At 41.5% G+C, this 16,241-nt stretch overlaps 1 protein-coding gene across 1 annotated transcript in view; it reads left to right on the top strand.

The window, feature by feature from the left end:
- The window catches only part of LOC139450634 (bridge-like lipid transfer protein family member 1), a 92,042-nt gene that overhangs the window by 65,903 nt on the left and 9,898 nt on the right, over nt 1-16,241 (top strand). Inside the window, exons 49-59 of the mRNA XM_071232420.1 lie at nt 692-949; nt 2,605-2,689; nt 4,120-4,377; nt 4,776-4,955; nt 6,006-6,194; nt 6,530-6,679; nt 8,613-8,810; nt 11,290-11,533; nt 12,370-12,527; nt 13,080-13,278; nt 14,712-14,929. Coding sequence (XP_071088521.1) covers nt 692-949; nt 2,605-2,689; nt 4,120-4,377; nt 4,776-4,955; nt 6,006-6,194; nt 6,530-6,679; nt 8,613-8,810; nt 11,290-11,533; nt 12,370-12,527; nt 13,080-13,278; nt 14,712-14,929 — 2,137 coding nt within the window. The remainder of the gene's footprint in view (nt 1-691; nt 950-2,604; nt 2,690-4,119; nt 4,378-4,775; nt 4,956-6,005; nt 6,195-6,529; nt 6,680-8,612; nt 8,811-11,289; nt 11,534-12,369; nt 12,528-13,079; nt 13,279-14,711; nt 14,930-16,241) is intronic.

Genomic DNA, 16,241 nt, shown 5'->3' with positions numbered 1-16,241 from the left:
TCTGTGCTGTACAGCTCAGGCTGTGAGGAATTATTGATTATCTGTGCTGTACAGCTCAGGCTGTGAGGAATTATTGATTATCTGTGCTGTACAGCTCAGGCTGTGAGGAATTATTGATTATCTGTGCTGTACAGCTCAGGCTGTGAGGAATTATTGATTATCTGTGCTGTACAGCTCAGGCTGTGAGGAATTATTGATTATCTGTGCTGTACAGCTCAGGCTGTGAGGAATTATTGATAATCTGTGCTGTACAGCTCAGGCTGTGAGGAATTATTGATAATCTGTGCTGTACAGTTCGAGCTGTGAGGAATTATTGATTATCTTTGCTGTACAGCTCAGGCTGTGAGGAATTATTGATTGTCTTTGCTGTACAGTTCGAGCTGTGAGGAATTTCAGATTATCTGTGCTGTACAGTTCAAGCTGTGAGGAATTTCAGATTATCTGTCCTGTACAGTTCGAGCTGTGAGGAATTTCAGATTATCTGTGCTGTACAGCTTGAGTTATAAGGAATTTCAGATTATCTGTCCTGAGGGAATGATTGATGTAAGCCCCAAGAGTTTGGAGTTGGACTCTAACTCTATCTTCTTTAATTCCAGTATGAAGCCTGTTTCTGGTGCCCCCAATAGGATGTTGCTGTAATATTGCATCATGAAGCTTGACTCACACACTCACGCTTTCCGTCCCTATTCAGGTTCACTACTACTCCAAGACCACCCTGGCTGAGCTGGTCCACAGCACCGGGAGTATCTCTGATGGGGAGAGGATGTTCTCCTCCAGTGTCGACCGACCCGATCTCACGGCACAGTCGTCCACCGATGTGTTCACCACACAGTCCGATGGCAACTGGGACAGCGTCGACAACTGCTCCAACGTGTCCATCCTCAGTCGTAGAGGGGCAGTCAAGAAGGCCAACCTGTATGCCTGGCTGTCATTACAGAAACTGCCAGAGGTAAGTCAGGACATTGGCGCCTTTCAAACATCTAACCAAACAGTAATGGTCTTTGATTGAAACAATGTCTGCAAATGATGAAGTACACAAAACTACTTCAATCATTTATTTTTTTATGGGCATGGGTTATTTGGGGCCAATAGTAATTTGACAAGGCAAATGCTAAAATCAAAAACCTCCTCCATGGTCTAGTGGTAGAGCCTGTAGAGAGTCATTAAAAAGACATTAAAAGATGGTACTTGTTGTTACCCTGCCCGACACTAGGCACAAAGGGGCTAAAACAAGGACTGTTTGGCTCAGAGTCATTATACTGTGAGTGGGATATTTATGTTAAACACAACATGGTATCTCAGTGGCCAAGCACTATAAAATCAGCATTAGTCTGGACTAGTACTGTACGATCCTATATAAGTGCAATAATCATGGAATGTAATGTTAGACCCTATTTCACCTCACCTCACCTCACCTCACCTCACCTCACCTCGCCTCACATCGCCTCGCCTCGCCTCGCCTCGCCTCGCCTCGCCTCGCCTCGCCTCATCTCACCTGAAATCAAAATAATTGCAGTTGCAGAAGATAACTGTGTGATTTGGCATTGTAGAAGTTGATATAAATAAGAAAACATACAATTTCACTTCTGGTTTACTGAGTTTTGCAATGTTTTCATTTAGATTCTTACATCATTATCAAGTTGGAATGACGGCAATGTTCCCACAACATCATTCCAACTTGGTAACGGTGTAAGAATCTCCATCAGGACTGTGCTAAATGCAATAAACCAGAAGTTGGTGTCCATAGAGTTGTACATTTTCGCATGCATAAGATAAACAAAATGCTCAAGAAAACAGATTTCTTCATTTAAAGTTGAAACCAAAATGGTCATCAGTGAAGTATTTACATTTGTTTGATAAATAAATGAAGAAATAATTTTGGACCAAAATAAATAATTTGTGTTGTACAAAATTGTACTATTAAGATCAGGTTTATACATAGATTTAAATATCTTAGATCATTTGCTTTGTTGACTTTATTGTTGTAATATCAGATACAATAGTTCTCCTGTTTGATGGGTAAACTTCAATAATATGTGAGGGAAGGGCCACACTTGATTATCCTGAGTATTACATTTCCATTTATTATGATCTATACCTGTACCCATTCACTTTATTAGCTTTGATTTGAGCTGAAACCAAATTATGTAACTCTAAAAATTAACCATCCAATCAAGTTATACCCATGAGAGAGAGAAATTCTGTGCGAAGTTCATTATAAGAGGTGAGGTGAAATTGGTGAATGGCTGCTTGTACTAGTCCAAACTGATGCTGATTTTAGAGTGCTACCCCACTGAGATACCATGCCGCAGTTCAGCATGAATACCGCACTCAGACACATATAGCCGACCAGTCCTTGTTTTGCCTCTTAATGCCTGGCGACAGTCAGGGTAACAACAAGTGCCATTTTTTAACATCTTTTGGTGTGGCACAACTGGTGATCAAACTCTGGGACTTTTGCTAGTTGGGTGGATGCTCTACCTCTAGACCCTGGAGTCGGTCTCATTAGAAGAGAGATTGAGACTTCCGCAATGAAGCAATTAGGTCCAAGGTACTTGTCATGAGGATGTAGAACCATGTTAGATCACTGCTAATGCTTCACAGGAGATGATCATCAGTCCTTGCCTGCTAGACTTCCTGGAACAAGCACTGGAGCCTCTCCCATTCTCTGCACCCTTACACAAGAAAGGTGAGATGCATGTACCAGAGGCAGTGAGCAAGACATACCGTACTCCACGTAATAGGCGCCCCGCTCTAAGCGCCCACGGCAACATTTGCTAATATATTGGCTGGTGAACAATCCCAATTAGCACCCCTTCCGACTGATCAATGTGCACAAGACTTATTTATTCACGTATAATACGCACTCATGTGTTATATGCACCCTTATTTATGGGCAGTTAATTTCTGGAAAAATATATCTGTCATACATAAAAACTTCTGGCTGTCAGCATAAACAACGAAATTTATCTTTCAACTCAAGTCCTTGTTTGTTTGTTTTCACCAAAATAATATTCCAATAAGAGCCCCCTATTTCTAATTTTGAGAGCGCCCTGGGCGCTTATTACATCAAATACGGTATGTGTAACAAGGAGTAGGAACCCTTGTCTGTGTGCCCAATAAGAGGCTGGAGTAGTAGTCCAGCAATCAAAGCTTTTGGTTCGTCACACACAAGACCTGAGTTTGAGTCCCAACATTGTCACAATGTGTGAAGCCCTTTCTTATATCTCCCACTGTGATATGACTCAGCTTTTGCTAAATAATAGAACTAAAACCATTTCCATATACATAAGAAATGTCTGCTGAAGGCAGAGTCCATTGTACGACTATATCATGAGCATGTATTTATGAATCACTAACAATTACTGATGATACTAGGTGTTTGCTGAAAGGTGTGCATATCCTGTCCAATTGGTGGCATCCATCACAAACACATGCAAAGCCAGGGTAACACTCACTCAGTCCTTTAAGACAATGTTAGTAGCCCGTCAAAGGCACTGCAATTCACTGAGTTGCGTCCCTTAGTCACACCCGAAACCTATGATCTTGGGTTCGAATGCTGGTTCGTCCTATTATGTTTCTAGGTTTGTCAGTACCAAATTGTAAAGTGGTGAACTAATCATCACATTAAACTGACACACAGTGACATAAGATCCAGGGTAGAATAGGTCTTCAGCAACCCATGCTTGCCGTAAAAGGCAACTATGCTTGTCGTAAGAGGTGACTAACTTAGTCACTGTTGATGCTCGTCTTGGTTGATGCATGTCATCGTATCCCAATTGCATGGATCAATGCTCATGATATCAATCACTGGATTGTCTGGTCCAGACTCGAATATTTACAGACCGCTGTTATATAGCTGGAATATTGCTGAGTGTGGCGTTAAACAACAAACCAAACCAAAACCAAAACCAAAAAAACTGTTCAAAGTGGGGTTAAACCCAATTTACTCCCTCCCTCCCAACATATGCCTGTTGGTAAGCTCATCATGCTGAAGACCCACAGTGGTGTCCCTTAGCTGCATGGATCTATGGTTTTGAATCCCAGATGACGTGATTATGATCTTCAGCTTGACAGCACCCTGCATCAATCACTCACTCACCCTCTCTGTCCCTGCAGACCTGATGGGCAGTGTCCTGAACATGGATCTGGACGCGTCCCAGGCCTCCCTCGGGTCACCAGTCAGCATGGCCTCCTTCCCTGTGGACGTGGTGGTCTACATCAAGGTGGAGCCTTCCGTTATCCGCTTCAACTGCCGACCCATATCCCGTGTGGAGTGTCTGCTCCAGGTGCCCTCCCTGGAGCTTGTCTTCTCCACCAAGAAGTCCGACCTGGACGGCTCCATTGCTGAAGGAACACCACCAATGAAGGCAAAGAGTAAGTTGTCAGCCAGAGACAAAGAATAAGCTCTACTTTGCTTATGTGAAAATAATCCAAATATTCGGAAGAACAGGATTTTAAATACTAATATCATTGCTGAAACTATTACATGTATTACAGATGCCTTGAGATAGACAGACATTAAGAAAACGCATATCAACTGCATGAATATCCTATCCAGTAAGATGAGATGGTAATGTGACTGTTAACTTTCTAGCGCCTCACAGCCTTGGCAGCCTAGGTTGTATACTCCCCAGGGAGCTGAGAATGAAAATGAAGTGCACTCTGATCCATTGACTGGGGTAATAATAGTTGAAGCCCATGAGCACTTACTTGGTGAATGGAATTAGGTGCATTAAATGGATTTATTATTATATAACTGTGTTTTTTCCCAGTCCCGAAACGAACCCACGAGTGGTTGCCCAGCAACTCTACATCCTCACGGAGCCGACTGGGCAGTACCCTCTCCGAAGGCTCCTCCTCCACCCACTCCGGAGGCCTGAGTGTCACCGGCTGCCTCTCGGACTTCTCACTCTATGTCTTCCACCCGTACGGAGGGGGGCAGAGACGGCTAGGTCAGTCACTCCACTCTGTCATGTCTTTAGAATCATAGAGGAGAAACAGAACACTGTAATTATTTACTACAATGTTTAGGGGTGAGGAGCAGGGATGCCAACCATTACGATTTGGGCCTAAAATTACTCTTATTTCACCCAACTCATTACTCCAAAGCTTCAGTAAGGTTGGCATCTCTGGGTGGGGTAGCCTTGTGGTTAAAGTGTTCACTCGCCACACAGAGGTAAGGTGAAAAGGGGTTTAATGTTGCGTCCAAGATTATTGCACTAGTGTGCATGTGTGGCCGCTTGTACTCGTCTGACTGATGCTGATTTTATAATGTTAGCCCACTGAGATACCATGCTGCAATTTAATATGAATACCTCACTCAGACACAGTATGCAGACTCCAAGCCGACCTGTCCTTGTTTGTGCCCCTTAATTCCGAGCGCCGGGCAGGGTAACAACAAGTACCATCTTTTGGTATGACGTGGGCAGGATCGAACCCGGACCTTCCTCCTATAAGCGGGACCCTCTACCTACCGGTAAAGACCAAGGAGGCAGTCGTCACACAGAGGGCTCAGGCTCAACTTCCTGCAGGGGTTGCAGTGTTTGAAGCCCTTCTGGAATATTGCTGAAAGCGGCATTAACCCATGCTCACTTACTATGCACAGCACTACGTGTCAACACTACTTACACTGGACATTATCATGGACGCTGAGGTCAAACAGAGAATTTGGAAAAAATATGCTTTTTTATTCTTCTGTAGCATACTCATGCTATTGTACAGAAACAAAGTGATACTATGTACTGCTTTGGGACTATGGAAAGAAAACCTTTTGGTAGTTTGAAAATTTTATCAAATTAATTTAAATGAAGCTATATCTTTTTAACCTTTATTCCAGGTTCAATTGCATTTTCTCCAAATTTCATAGACTCTGTCACCCAGAAACATAAGGATAAAGTTTCGGGCTAGATAACTACAAGAAATACTTATTTACATTGTGACTTGCCCAATGCTTTAAGACATGTAGCAGCAATGATGTTGATGCACTCATCTGTATTCTACAGGCAGCATACAGGAGCATGCAGGCGGAGGGGTGCTGGAGATGTCTCGCAAGGACTCACTCAGCCTTAATGTGGAGTTCATCAAGGTGAACATCTCAAGGAGTAGGAAGATGGAGTTGCGGGGAGCCTCGGAGAACTCTCTGTCAGGCAACAAGGAGGCCCAGATGAAGTCCAATGTGGTCAGGTTCTCAGGTGAGTACTAACTAACTAATTAGACAGCATTTGACCTTGACCTCATTAGACAGCATTTGACCTTGACCTCATTATACAGCATTGGACCTTGACCTCATCCAGCAGGATATGACCTTGACCTCATCCAACAGATATGACCTTGATCTAATCCAGCAGATATGACCTTGACATCCAGCATGATCTGACATTGACCATGTGCAGCAGAATCTGACCTAGACCTCATTCAGCAGAATTTGATCTTGACCTCACCCAACACGATTTCACCTTGACCTTGACCTTGACTCATCTCACAGGATGATTTCTAGTCGCAAGCTATTCCCATCTTCTTCTTCCAGCCATCTGTGACATTGGCACAGCCAGCTTCAAGTATGACATGAGACGTTTGTCCGAGATACTGTCTCTGCCTAAGGCCTGGTACCGAAGAAACCTGGCCCGCCGCCTGTTCCTGGGAGACGAGAGCATCGTTCACACGGGGGCTGATGCAGGTAGGAGGCAGATGGAGGCTGTAGCATGTTGCATCTAGCTGTGTTGCATGGTTTTGTTACAAGAATGTCAAATTCCTCAACCAATTTGATCAACACTGAATCATTAAATATATGTCCATGAAGTTATCAGAGTTTCACGGGATTGCTTCATTCTTGTTCTGCTAATCCAAATCACTAAGCAACCAATAATGATTAGGTAGTTAGCGGACATGGAGATGTCTACAAGACATTAGGATGAACACTTTGGCACAATAATATAAAGTGATAGTTCCTACTGTCTTCATGTAATGTGGGATCAGGAAATGATATGTGAAAGCGGCAGACACTACCAGTACTTGAGCAATGTATCAACTGACTGAGGCTTAGGTGAATGAGGTTTCACTGTATACTTTCACATGTATCTCATCAGTTAGACATAGGCTCATTTTGTTTGCCTCCTTCAGGTGGAAGATTTTGTAAGAACCTTAAATCTGATAGTGATGATTAGGTATGTGAAATATATTTATATATACACTTGACATATTAGGAGAATGAGTTTTGTGTGCCATGGAAAGATAAAAATATGTTTATCAAATGTGGAGTTGTACCGGTATATGAGAGATTCACTTAAATATGTCGTTGATCCAAATAATTTGATAATTATCCTCCTCACTGTCACAGTGTGCCTGTTTCATCATTTGTCTGGGGTGTATTTCAGTACTTGCCCTTTTTTCTCTGTGGTTGTTTTTTTGTCAGTCTTATTTTGTTTTGTTTTACTTCAAACAAGATCAAGTAGATTTAGTATCATGGGCAGTGGTGTAGCTGTACATGTTCTTTTTAGAAGGATCATTGTCATAAATGTCGCTTACTGATAAATGTCTGTTTTATTATTTTTGTAATCAATTCAATTTTCTTTGTGTTGGATAATTCCTTATAATTCTAAGGCTGAAGAATAAAACCTTGGTTTTCTCATACTCCAATTATCTATACTTACCCCCAAGAGAAACGTGAATATCATACATGTTGGTTAATATATGAAGAAGATATTAGATTGGTTCGATGCACCCTGATCATACTGGTATGTTGTCTGAACCGATGCTCATGAATGGCATCACATGTGACGTCATAGATCGATTCCTCTAGATGCACCATTTGTCTCGTGCAGGATTAGCGTGTAAAGTTTGGAAATCACATGCTGCATATCATGACAAGAATATAGACACTGTGATAACACTTGACTGATTGTTAGTTTTGTCATTCTGCTTCACATTGGAAGCATCTCTTCATAATATACCAACTTCTCTATATGTTTTTAAGGATCATGTTTCTTTTGGTGTTGAGTATATTTGATTTACTTGATAACATGATTAAAAAACATTGCCTGAGAACCAGCTGATTTATTTTTCAACATTATATAATAAATGTCTAATTATCCTTATTTTGTATACTGGTGGAAATAAATAAGGGAACACTCACATTTAGACACAGTAACATGATATGCTCTCATGGGTTCCCAGCCTTGTCTACCCAATACATGTTGGAAACAACGCACACAAACACTTCTCAACATCTGATTCTGATATGTGTTGAATTAGTATGCGCACTATTTCCAGTGTACTGACGGTAAAGCTTATTTTCCTATAGTTTTCATTGTTCCCTTATTTGTTTCTGTCAGTATATTTCCACTATTCGGTGCCTAACTATTAATTGTGTGATATTTGAGAGTTTATGAATGTTTTTTTCTTAATGTATCTCCTATGTTTTATATTAAAAAAGAAGCCCTGTTTCTTGACCCTCTGTTGTAAAGCATGGCCACTTTTCAGCTCAAGAAAGTACCTTACAAGTTCAGCCATTGTTTATGCACTGCCATATTGTTTCTCAAATGTTGTAAGCCTCGTGTTTTCTGTGCGATTTATTTTTAATTATTTGCTGTGTGTTGTTGCTTTGTTTCCAGAAGTAGATGCCACCTTGTCTTCAAACCGTCCGACTTTGTCCACACAAGCCTCTCTTTCATTCCCTTCCCTTACCGTAGTAGAAGAGAATGAACCCTTCCGGCTAACTCATCATCGAAGGGTTTCCTCGGGAGATAAAGTTAAAATCCAGATCAGTTCTGACTTGAAGAATGAAATATACCAGAAATCATCCAGGAGAGGTGTGGTTATAGATATTAGACTTCAGAAAGTACTTGTGATATGCCATGTCTTACTTGGGTTATATGCCGTGTTACTGGGATTATATGCCATGTATTACTGGGGTTATAATACCATGTTACTAGGGTTATATGCCATGTTTCTGGGATTATGTGCAATGTGTTACTGGGGTTATAATACCATTTATCACTGGGATTATATGCCATGTATAACTGGGGTTATAATACCATGATACAAGGATTATATGCCATGTATTACTAGGGTTATATACCATGTATTACTGGGTCTGTGACCACTGCGTCTAATAACAGCCTAATCAAATAAATAGAATTAGCATTTATTTTTTTCAACTAAACAACAACAACAAAAAAGTTAATGCCAAATAGAAAATATTTATCTACACAACAGGTAACGGAGTACAATAAATCAGTAATTGTCAATATGGTGTTGTTCAAAATCCTGGAATTGTGATGAGGTGTGTTGGGGGCACAGGAAACTTGGAGTTGGCATTGAGTACCGGTATGTGCAGTTACTGGTAAAGGTGCCAGGATTTGATTAAAGGCAGGGTAAGAATTTGTACATGTTGATAAGTCATCCAGATGTGATAATGACAGCCCTGTGAGGTCTGTAGGGCAGGGTAGGACTCGGCAACATCACTTTGTGTGTGAGAGGACCTCAGTAACAGTTTAACGGGAATAGAACATTTGTAAGTCACCACAGACTCAGTTAATTGTTGCATGTTGTCAACCAATCTCTTTACAGGTCACACATCAATATTACTCATTCGTTACTCGTACACTAGCTCAGTATTTACCTGACGTAGGGGCAAGAAGTATCCCTGAATCATTGTTAGAAAAATAAAGAAGTTTTTATCCATAAAAAATGGCATGTATTCCTATTTCCATTATTGTCCCCTACAATGTAGTGAGATGGTCTTTCATGTTGATCTGTATGTCCTAAGTACAGTGACAACCAACCGTTTAGCCCTGTGTTTGTGTGGAGACCACATCCACGCCCCAAATAGCATGCGTAAAAGGCGACTAACGGGATCAGGCTCAGTGACTTGGTTGATGCATGTCATCGATCCCAAATGCGTGGATTGATGCTCATGATATCAATCACTGGATTGTCTGGTCCAGGCTCAATTATTCACAGGCCGCCATCATATAGCTGGAATATTTCTGAGTATGGCGTTAAACAACAAACCTACCAAGCAGCATGCTAACCACCATGTCCTGTCACTTGTCTCATTGTCACTGATGGTAGTATAAAATAGACATATTTTTGTACATTTTTCTATATCTGAATCTTCATGTTTTTTGGGTATAGTTTGACTTTAATCTATTTTAAATAGTTTCAGATGTGTTCTCCATTTCAATTTTTATTCTTCTTTCTTTTATTTCAAAACATTTCTCTCATCTTGAATTTACCATCTTATTTGCATGCCTGATTTTATAAGTGCTTCAAGCTGGTGTTGATTTGACACTCAGGAATTGACACTCACTTGATAAAGTGATACATTGTCAGCACAAATAACCCTAAACTTTATTTTTCCTACATAATTAGGGGGCACAGGTGGCCCAGTCTTCTGTGCAGAATTACGTCCCTTGGGCAAGCCAGACACCTATGATTGTGGGTTCGAATCCCAGTTCGCCCCGATTATGGTTCTAGGTTTGTCAGCACCATACCCGTGCTCGTGGGTTTCACTGAGGTGGTAAACGTCTGAGACCTGCATCACTTCAAATATTAAGCTGACACGCCGCGATATAACTGGAATACTGTTTAAAGCGGATTTAACCCAACTCACACTCACTCTTACATAATTATTATGTACACTAAGGTTTAACTTTTTATCTGGGTCTACAGAAGATTCCAGATGAGTATTGGTTCACTGCAGCCTATGCTTGTCATAAGAGGCGACGCTGTGGGTCAGATTCGGTGACTCAGTTGATTTAGGTCATCATACCCCAACAGCTCGGATCTTGCTCCTATTATCAACCACTGGTTTAATCAGAATTAATTATACATTGACCACAGCATATTGCTGAAATGATTCTAAGTGTGGCATTAGGCCTGTGAGGATCCAGGGTAGATTAGGTCTTCAGTAACCCATGCTTGCTGTAAAAGGCGACTATGCTTGTTGTAAGAGGCAACTAACGGGATCGGGTGGTCAGGCTCGCTGACTTGGTTGATGCATGTCATCGTATCCCAATTGTGTGGATTGATGCTCATATTGTCAATCACTGGATTGTCTGGTCCAGACTCGATTATTTACAGACTGCTGTCATATAGCTGGAATATTGCTGAGTGTGGCGTTACACAACAAGCAAAAAATAAAAAATAAACGTGTGGCATTAAAACACAAATTCAACTGGTACTTCAGTAACCCATATGTCAGCAAGGTCTCAGTGTGATTCCAACTGTTTCCCACTGACTACACTGAACTACACATGTCCAGCATCCTCTGCTTGTTGTGTCCAGGTTCCTCAGTCCCCCAGTCCCCCACAGAGGGAGGAGGTAGCAATGTCACCCCCAAGCTGGGCGCGCCCGGGGCACGCAAGTCTCGTGCCTACTCATCCCCAGATACAGGTCGCCATCGGTCGTCATCGGCACCTCCAGCACCCACCAGCCGCTCCAGCAAGTGGGAGACGCTTGTGTTGTTTGCCGTCAACCTGTCCCGGCTCGATGTCGACGTCAACATGAGCAACGTCATGGGAAACACCCTGTAAGTCACCTCTTGTTGGAGTTGCTGAGGTCAACACTGTAACCCTAGATGTTAAAGTTATCAAACACAAATCAGTTAATTACCATATTCACTGTAAGAAGCTTATTATAACCATTTGTCTTCACTTTTGTCTGTCTTCAGTGTTCACACTTGTCTGTCTTTAGTGTTCACTCTTGTCTGTCTTCAGTGTTCACTCTTGTCTGTCTTTAGTGTTCACTCTTGTCTGTCTTCTGTGTTCACTCTTGTCTGTCTTCTGTGTTCACTTTTGTCTGTCTTTAGTGTTCACTCTTGTCTGTCTTCCGTGTTCACTTTTGTCTGTCTTTAGTGTTCACTCTTGTCTGTCTTCTGTGTTCACGCTTGTCTGTCTTTTGTGTTCACACTTGTCTGTCTTCAGTGTTCACTCTTGTCTGTCTTCTGTGTTCACTCTTGTCTGTCTTCTGTGTTCACACTTGTCTGTCTTCTGTGTTCACACTTGTCTGTCTTCTGTGTTCACTCTTGTCTGTCTTCTGTGTTTACACTTGTTTGTCTTCTGTGTTCACTCTTGTTTGTCTTCTGTGTTCACACTTGTCTGTCTTCAGTGTTCACTCTTGTCTGTCTTCTGTGTTCACACTTGTCTGTCTTCTGTGTTCACTCTTGTCTGTCTTCTGTGTTCACTCTTGTCTGTCTTCTGTGTTCACTCTTGTCTGTCTTCTGTGTTCATTCTTGTCTGTCTTCTGTGTTCACTCTTGTCTGTCTTCTGTGTTCATTCTTGTCTGTCTTCTGTGTTCAAACTTGTCTGTCTTCTGTGTTCACACTTGTCTGTCTTCATTGTTCACACTTGTCTGTCTTCTATGCAGATGGAGCACCAGGGAGCTGAAGAGTCATGGCCGCCTGTCTATAGACAGCAGTGGACACAAGCACCTCAAGATTACTGGAGGACTGGGTGGATCATCCTTCGAGTCCCGAGGAGGAGTTGTAGGTGGCGCCATCGATCTACTTGGTCTGCAGACATTCTGTGAGTAGTTGTCATGGCCCTGAAGAAAAGAATCAGCTAATTGTAGAACCAAGAAGTCATAATGAGAACTGTTTGTAACGAAGCTGTAAGAGGGGGCAGTTCAGACATTTGATGTGGGATAAAGATAATTAATTAAGTTTGGATATAAACATTCCCATCCTAAAAACATTAATTGTTTTGAAAGCATTCCTGCAGAAAGTAGAACCACAATACAGAGTACCATTGCATTAATTCTGTTAACATATAGCCCCAAGTGTCATCAATGCCCCAAATACTTATTTTTCTATAGATGGATACACTGATCATCATAAAAATATGTTGATCAGAGCTATTTTTTATTGCCTTTCATTGCAAAAACTCTGAAAAGTGGATTTTGTGGAAAGTCTTTGCGAGCTGTGAAAGCCCAGATGCAGAAACTAAGGAGGCACCAGCTTATGAAACATAACCATTAAGAAAGGGAGATAACTTGGTTATAAACTGTGCAACCCACTACAAAAAAAACTTTTCACAGCTATATTACCACCATAACACTCATATTTCCATGATGTCCAGTCCACGTAACAGAGGACCCTGAACTGGGCAAGGACCCGGACCACCGTGCAGGACTGACCCTGGAAGCCATAGAGGGTCGTGTGGACTACATGGGGAGCAGCGTCCTGATGACCCGGCTCAGCCTCCTGGACCTGCTGCTGCGAGACGAGTGGCACGTGGAGTCCGACACACAGAGCGACACACCGCTGGCCACCAAGAGGTTAGTCACTGTACATCCAGAGTGTGGGTACAGGGGTGCATCACCCTTTTGAAAGCATCTTAGGTGTTTATTTAAAAACTAAACGATGAGTCGGATTGTTTATCGTAAATAAAACACTGCAGGGAGAATAAAGCATGAGGGGTGCAGTCGTTTTTTTCTTATACGAGATATCAACATTATGTACAGCCTCTTCAAGGATGATGATGATAATGTACTTAGATAATGATGACTCCCTCAATAGAATCTGACCTCAGCAATGTTGCTGTGCTGTACATATATACACAATGTGCACACTGGTTTTTGCATTTACACCTCCATAAATGCAAACGTTAGTGAAGTCAATTCTAAATTAGACATTCAAAAGGTTATTAGTTATACAAGTATCAACATATCTGAAACACCATTACCAATAACTCATTTTGTGATATACTTTCAACAAACATAACAGATGATTGCTTTGATGGTGATCTGCATTAGAAGTTATACCACTGTGAGAGGGAAAGCCCAACAATTTATTCCTAATGTTAAAGTTGTCCTTGATGTTAGTAAAATTTCTAACTTTTGATGGGTGTTATTTATGTAGTCATGAGTATATTGATGAGCAGTTTGGCAGGTATACGTGACAATATTTTCCAGATCTGCCTACTTCTTTGTGAACAGTTGGTACATAGAAGTGATATCAGCCTACTTGTTTGTCAACAGATGGTATATACAGGGAACAATATTTTCCAGATCGGCCTACTTGTTTGTCAAAAGATGGTACATACAGGGGACATTATTTTCCAGATCAGCCTACTTGTTTGTCAACAGATGGTATATACAGGGAACAATATTTTCCAGATCAGCCTACTTGTTTGTCAACAGATGGTATATACAGGGAACAATATTTTTCAGATCGGCCTACTTGTTTGTGAACAGTTGGTACAAACAGGTGACAATATTTTCCTAATCGGCCTACTTGTTTGTGAACAGATGGTACATACAGGTGACAATATTTTCCAGATCAGCCTACTTGTTTGTCAACAGATGTTACATACAGGTGACAATTTTTTCCAGACCGGCCTACTTGTTTGTCAACAGAAGGTATATACAGGGAACAATATTTTCCAGATCGGCCTACTTGTTTGTCAACAGATGGTATATACAGGGAACAATATTTTCCAGATCGGCCTACTTGTCTGTCAACAGATGGTATATACAGGGAACAATATTTTCCAGATCGGCCTACTTGTCTGTCAACAGATGGTATATACAGGGAACAATATTTTCCAGATCGGCCTACTTGTCTGTCAACAGATGGTATTACAGGGAACAATATTTTCCAGATCGGCCTACTTGTCTGTCAACAGATGGTATATACAGGGAACAATATTTTCCAGATCGGCCTACTTGTTTGTCAACAGATGGTATATACAGGGAACAATATTTTCCAGATCGGCCTACTTGTTTGTGAATGGTGACCTGCACTGGGACCAGTTCCATCTCATGATCTCGAGGTCCACAACACCTGACCTCATCAAGCTGGTGGCCAAGCTGGACGAGTTCTTCACACAGCAGCTGACCAGCAGTAAGAGGGTCCTATCCGCGTTTGGACCCATCCCGCCCCGGAACCGGACCACGTCGCAGAGGAAGTTGTCAGAAGACAGTGAGTGTAAGCTTGAGGCAGAAAACTGTGGACATTCCGTGTAGGGGATATAGAAACATGTCTTTATGTGTAGGATATATAAAAACATGTCTGTGTGTGTAGGGGATATAGAAACATGTCTTTGTGTGTAGGGAATATAGACATATGTCTGTGTGTGTGTAGAGGATATAGAAACATGTCTGTATGTGTGTCGGGGATATAGAAACATGTATGTGTGTGTAGGGGATATAGAAACATGACTGTGTGTGTAGGGGATATAGAAACATGACTGTGTGTGTAGGGAATATAGAAACATGACTGTGTGTGTAGGGAATATAGAAACATGACTGTGTGTGTAGGGAATATAGAAACATGACTGTGTGTGTAGGGAATATAGAAACATGACTGTGTGTGTAGGGGATATAGAAACATGTCTGTGTGTGTAGGGGATATAGAAACATGACTGTGTGTGTAGGGAATATAGAAACATGACTGTGTGTGTAGGGGATATAGAAACATGACTGTGTGTGTAGGGAATATAGAAACATGACTGTGTGTGTAGGGAATATAGAAACATGACTGTGTGTGTAGGGAATATAGAAACATGACTGTGTGTGTAGGGAATATAGAAACATGACTGTGTGTGTAGGGAATATAGAAACATGTCTGTGTGTGTAGGGAATATAGAAACATAACTGTGTGTGTAGGGAATATAGAAACATGACTGTGTGTGTAGGGGATATAGAAACATGTCTGTGTGTGTAGGGGATATAGAAACATGACTGTGTGTGTAGGGAATATAGAAACATGACTGTGTGTGTAGGGGATATAGAAACATGACTGTGTGTGTAGGGAATATAGAAACATGACTGTGTGTGTAGGGAATATAGAAACATGACTGTGTGTGTAGGGAATATAGAAACATGACTGTGTGTGTAGGGAATATAGAAACATGACTGTGTGTGTAGGGAATATAGAAACATGACTGTGTGTGTAGGGGATATAGAAACATGTCTATATGTGTAGGGGGTATAGAAACATGTCTATATGTGTAGGGGATATAGAAACATGTATGTGTGTGTAGGGAATATAGAAACATGACTGTGTGTGTAGGGGATATAGAAACATGACTGTGTGTGTAGGGAATATAGAAACATGTCTGTGTGTGTAGGGGATATAGAAACATGACTGTTTGTGAAAGGGATATAGAAACATGTCTGTCTGACTGTGGATCTGAAATGGCATATTTCAGACATATTTCAATCTAGGATTCATTTGGTACACTCAGCAATATTCCAGCTATGTGACAGCTGTCAGTAAATGATCTAGTCTGGACCAG

Source organism: Haliotis cracherodii, unplaced genomic scaffold (genome assembly GCF_022045235.1).
Source record: "Haliotis cracherodii isolate W230 unplaced genomic scaffold, xgHalCrac1.p SCAF_8, whole genome shotgun sequence".
NCBI classification, from domain to species: domain Eukaryota; kingdom Metazoa; phylum Mollusca; class Gastropoda; order Lepetellida; family Haliotidae; genus Haliotis; species Haliotis cracherodii.
This window is presented reverse-complemented; position numbering and strand designations above follow the sequence as displayed.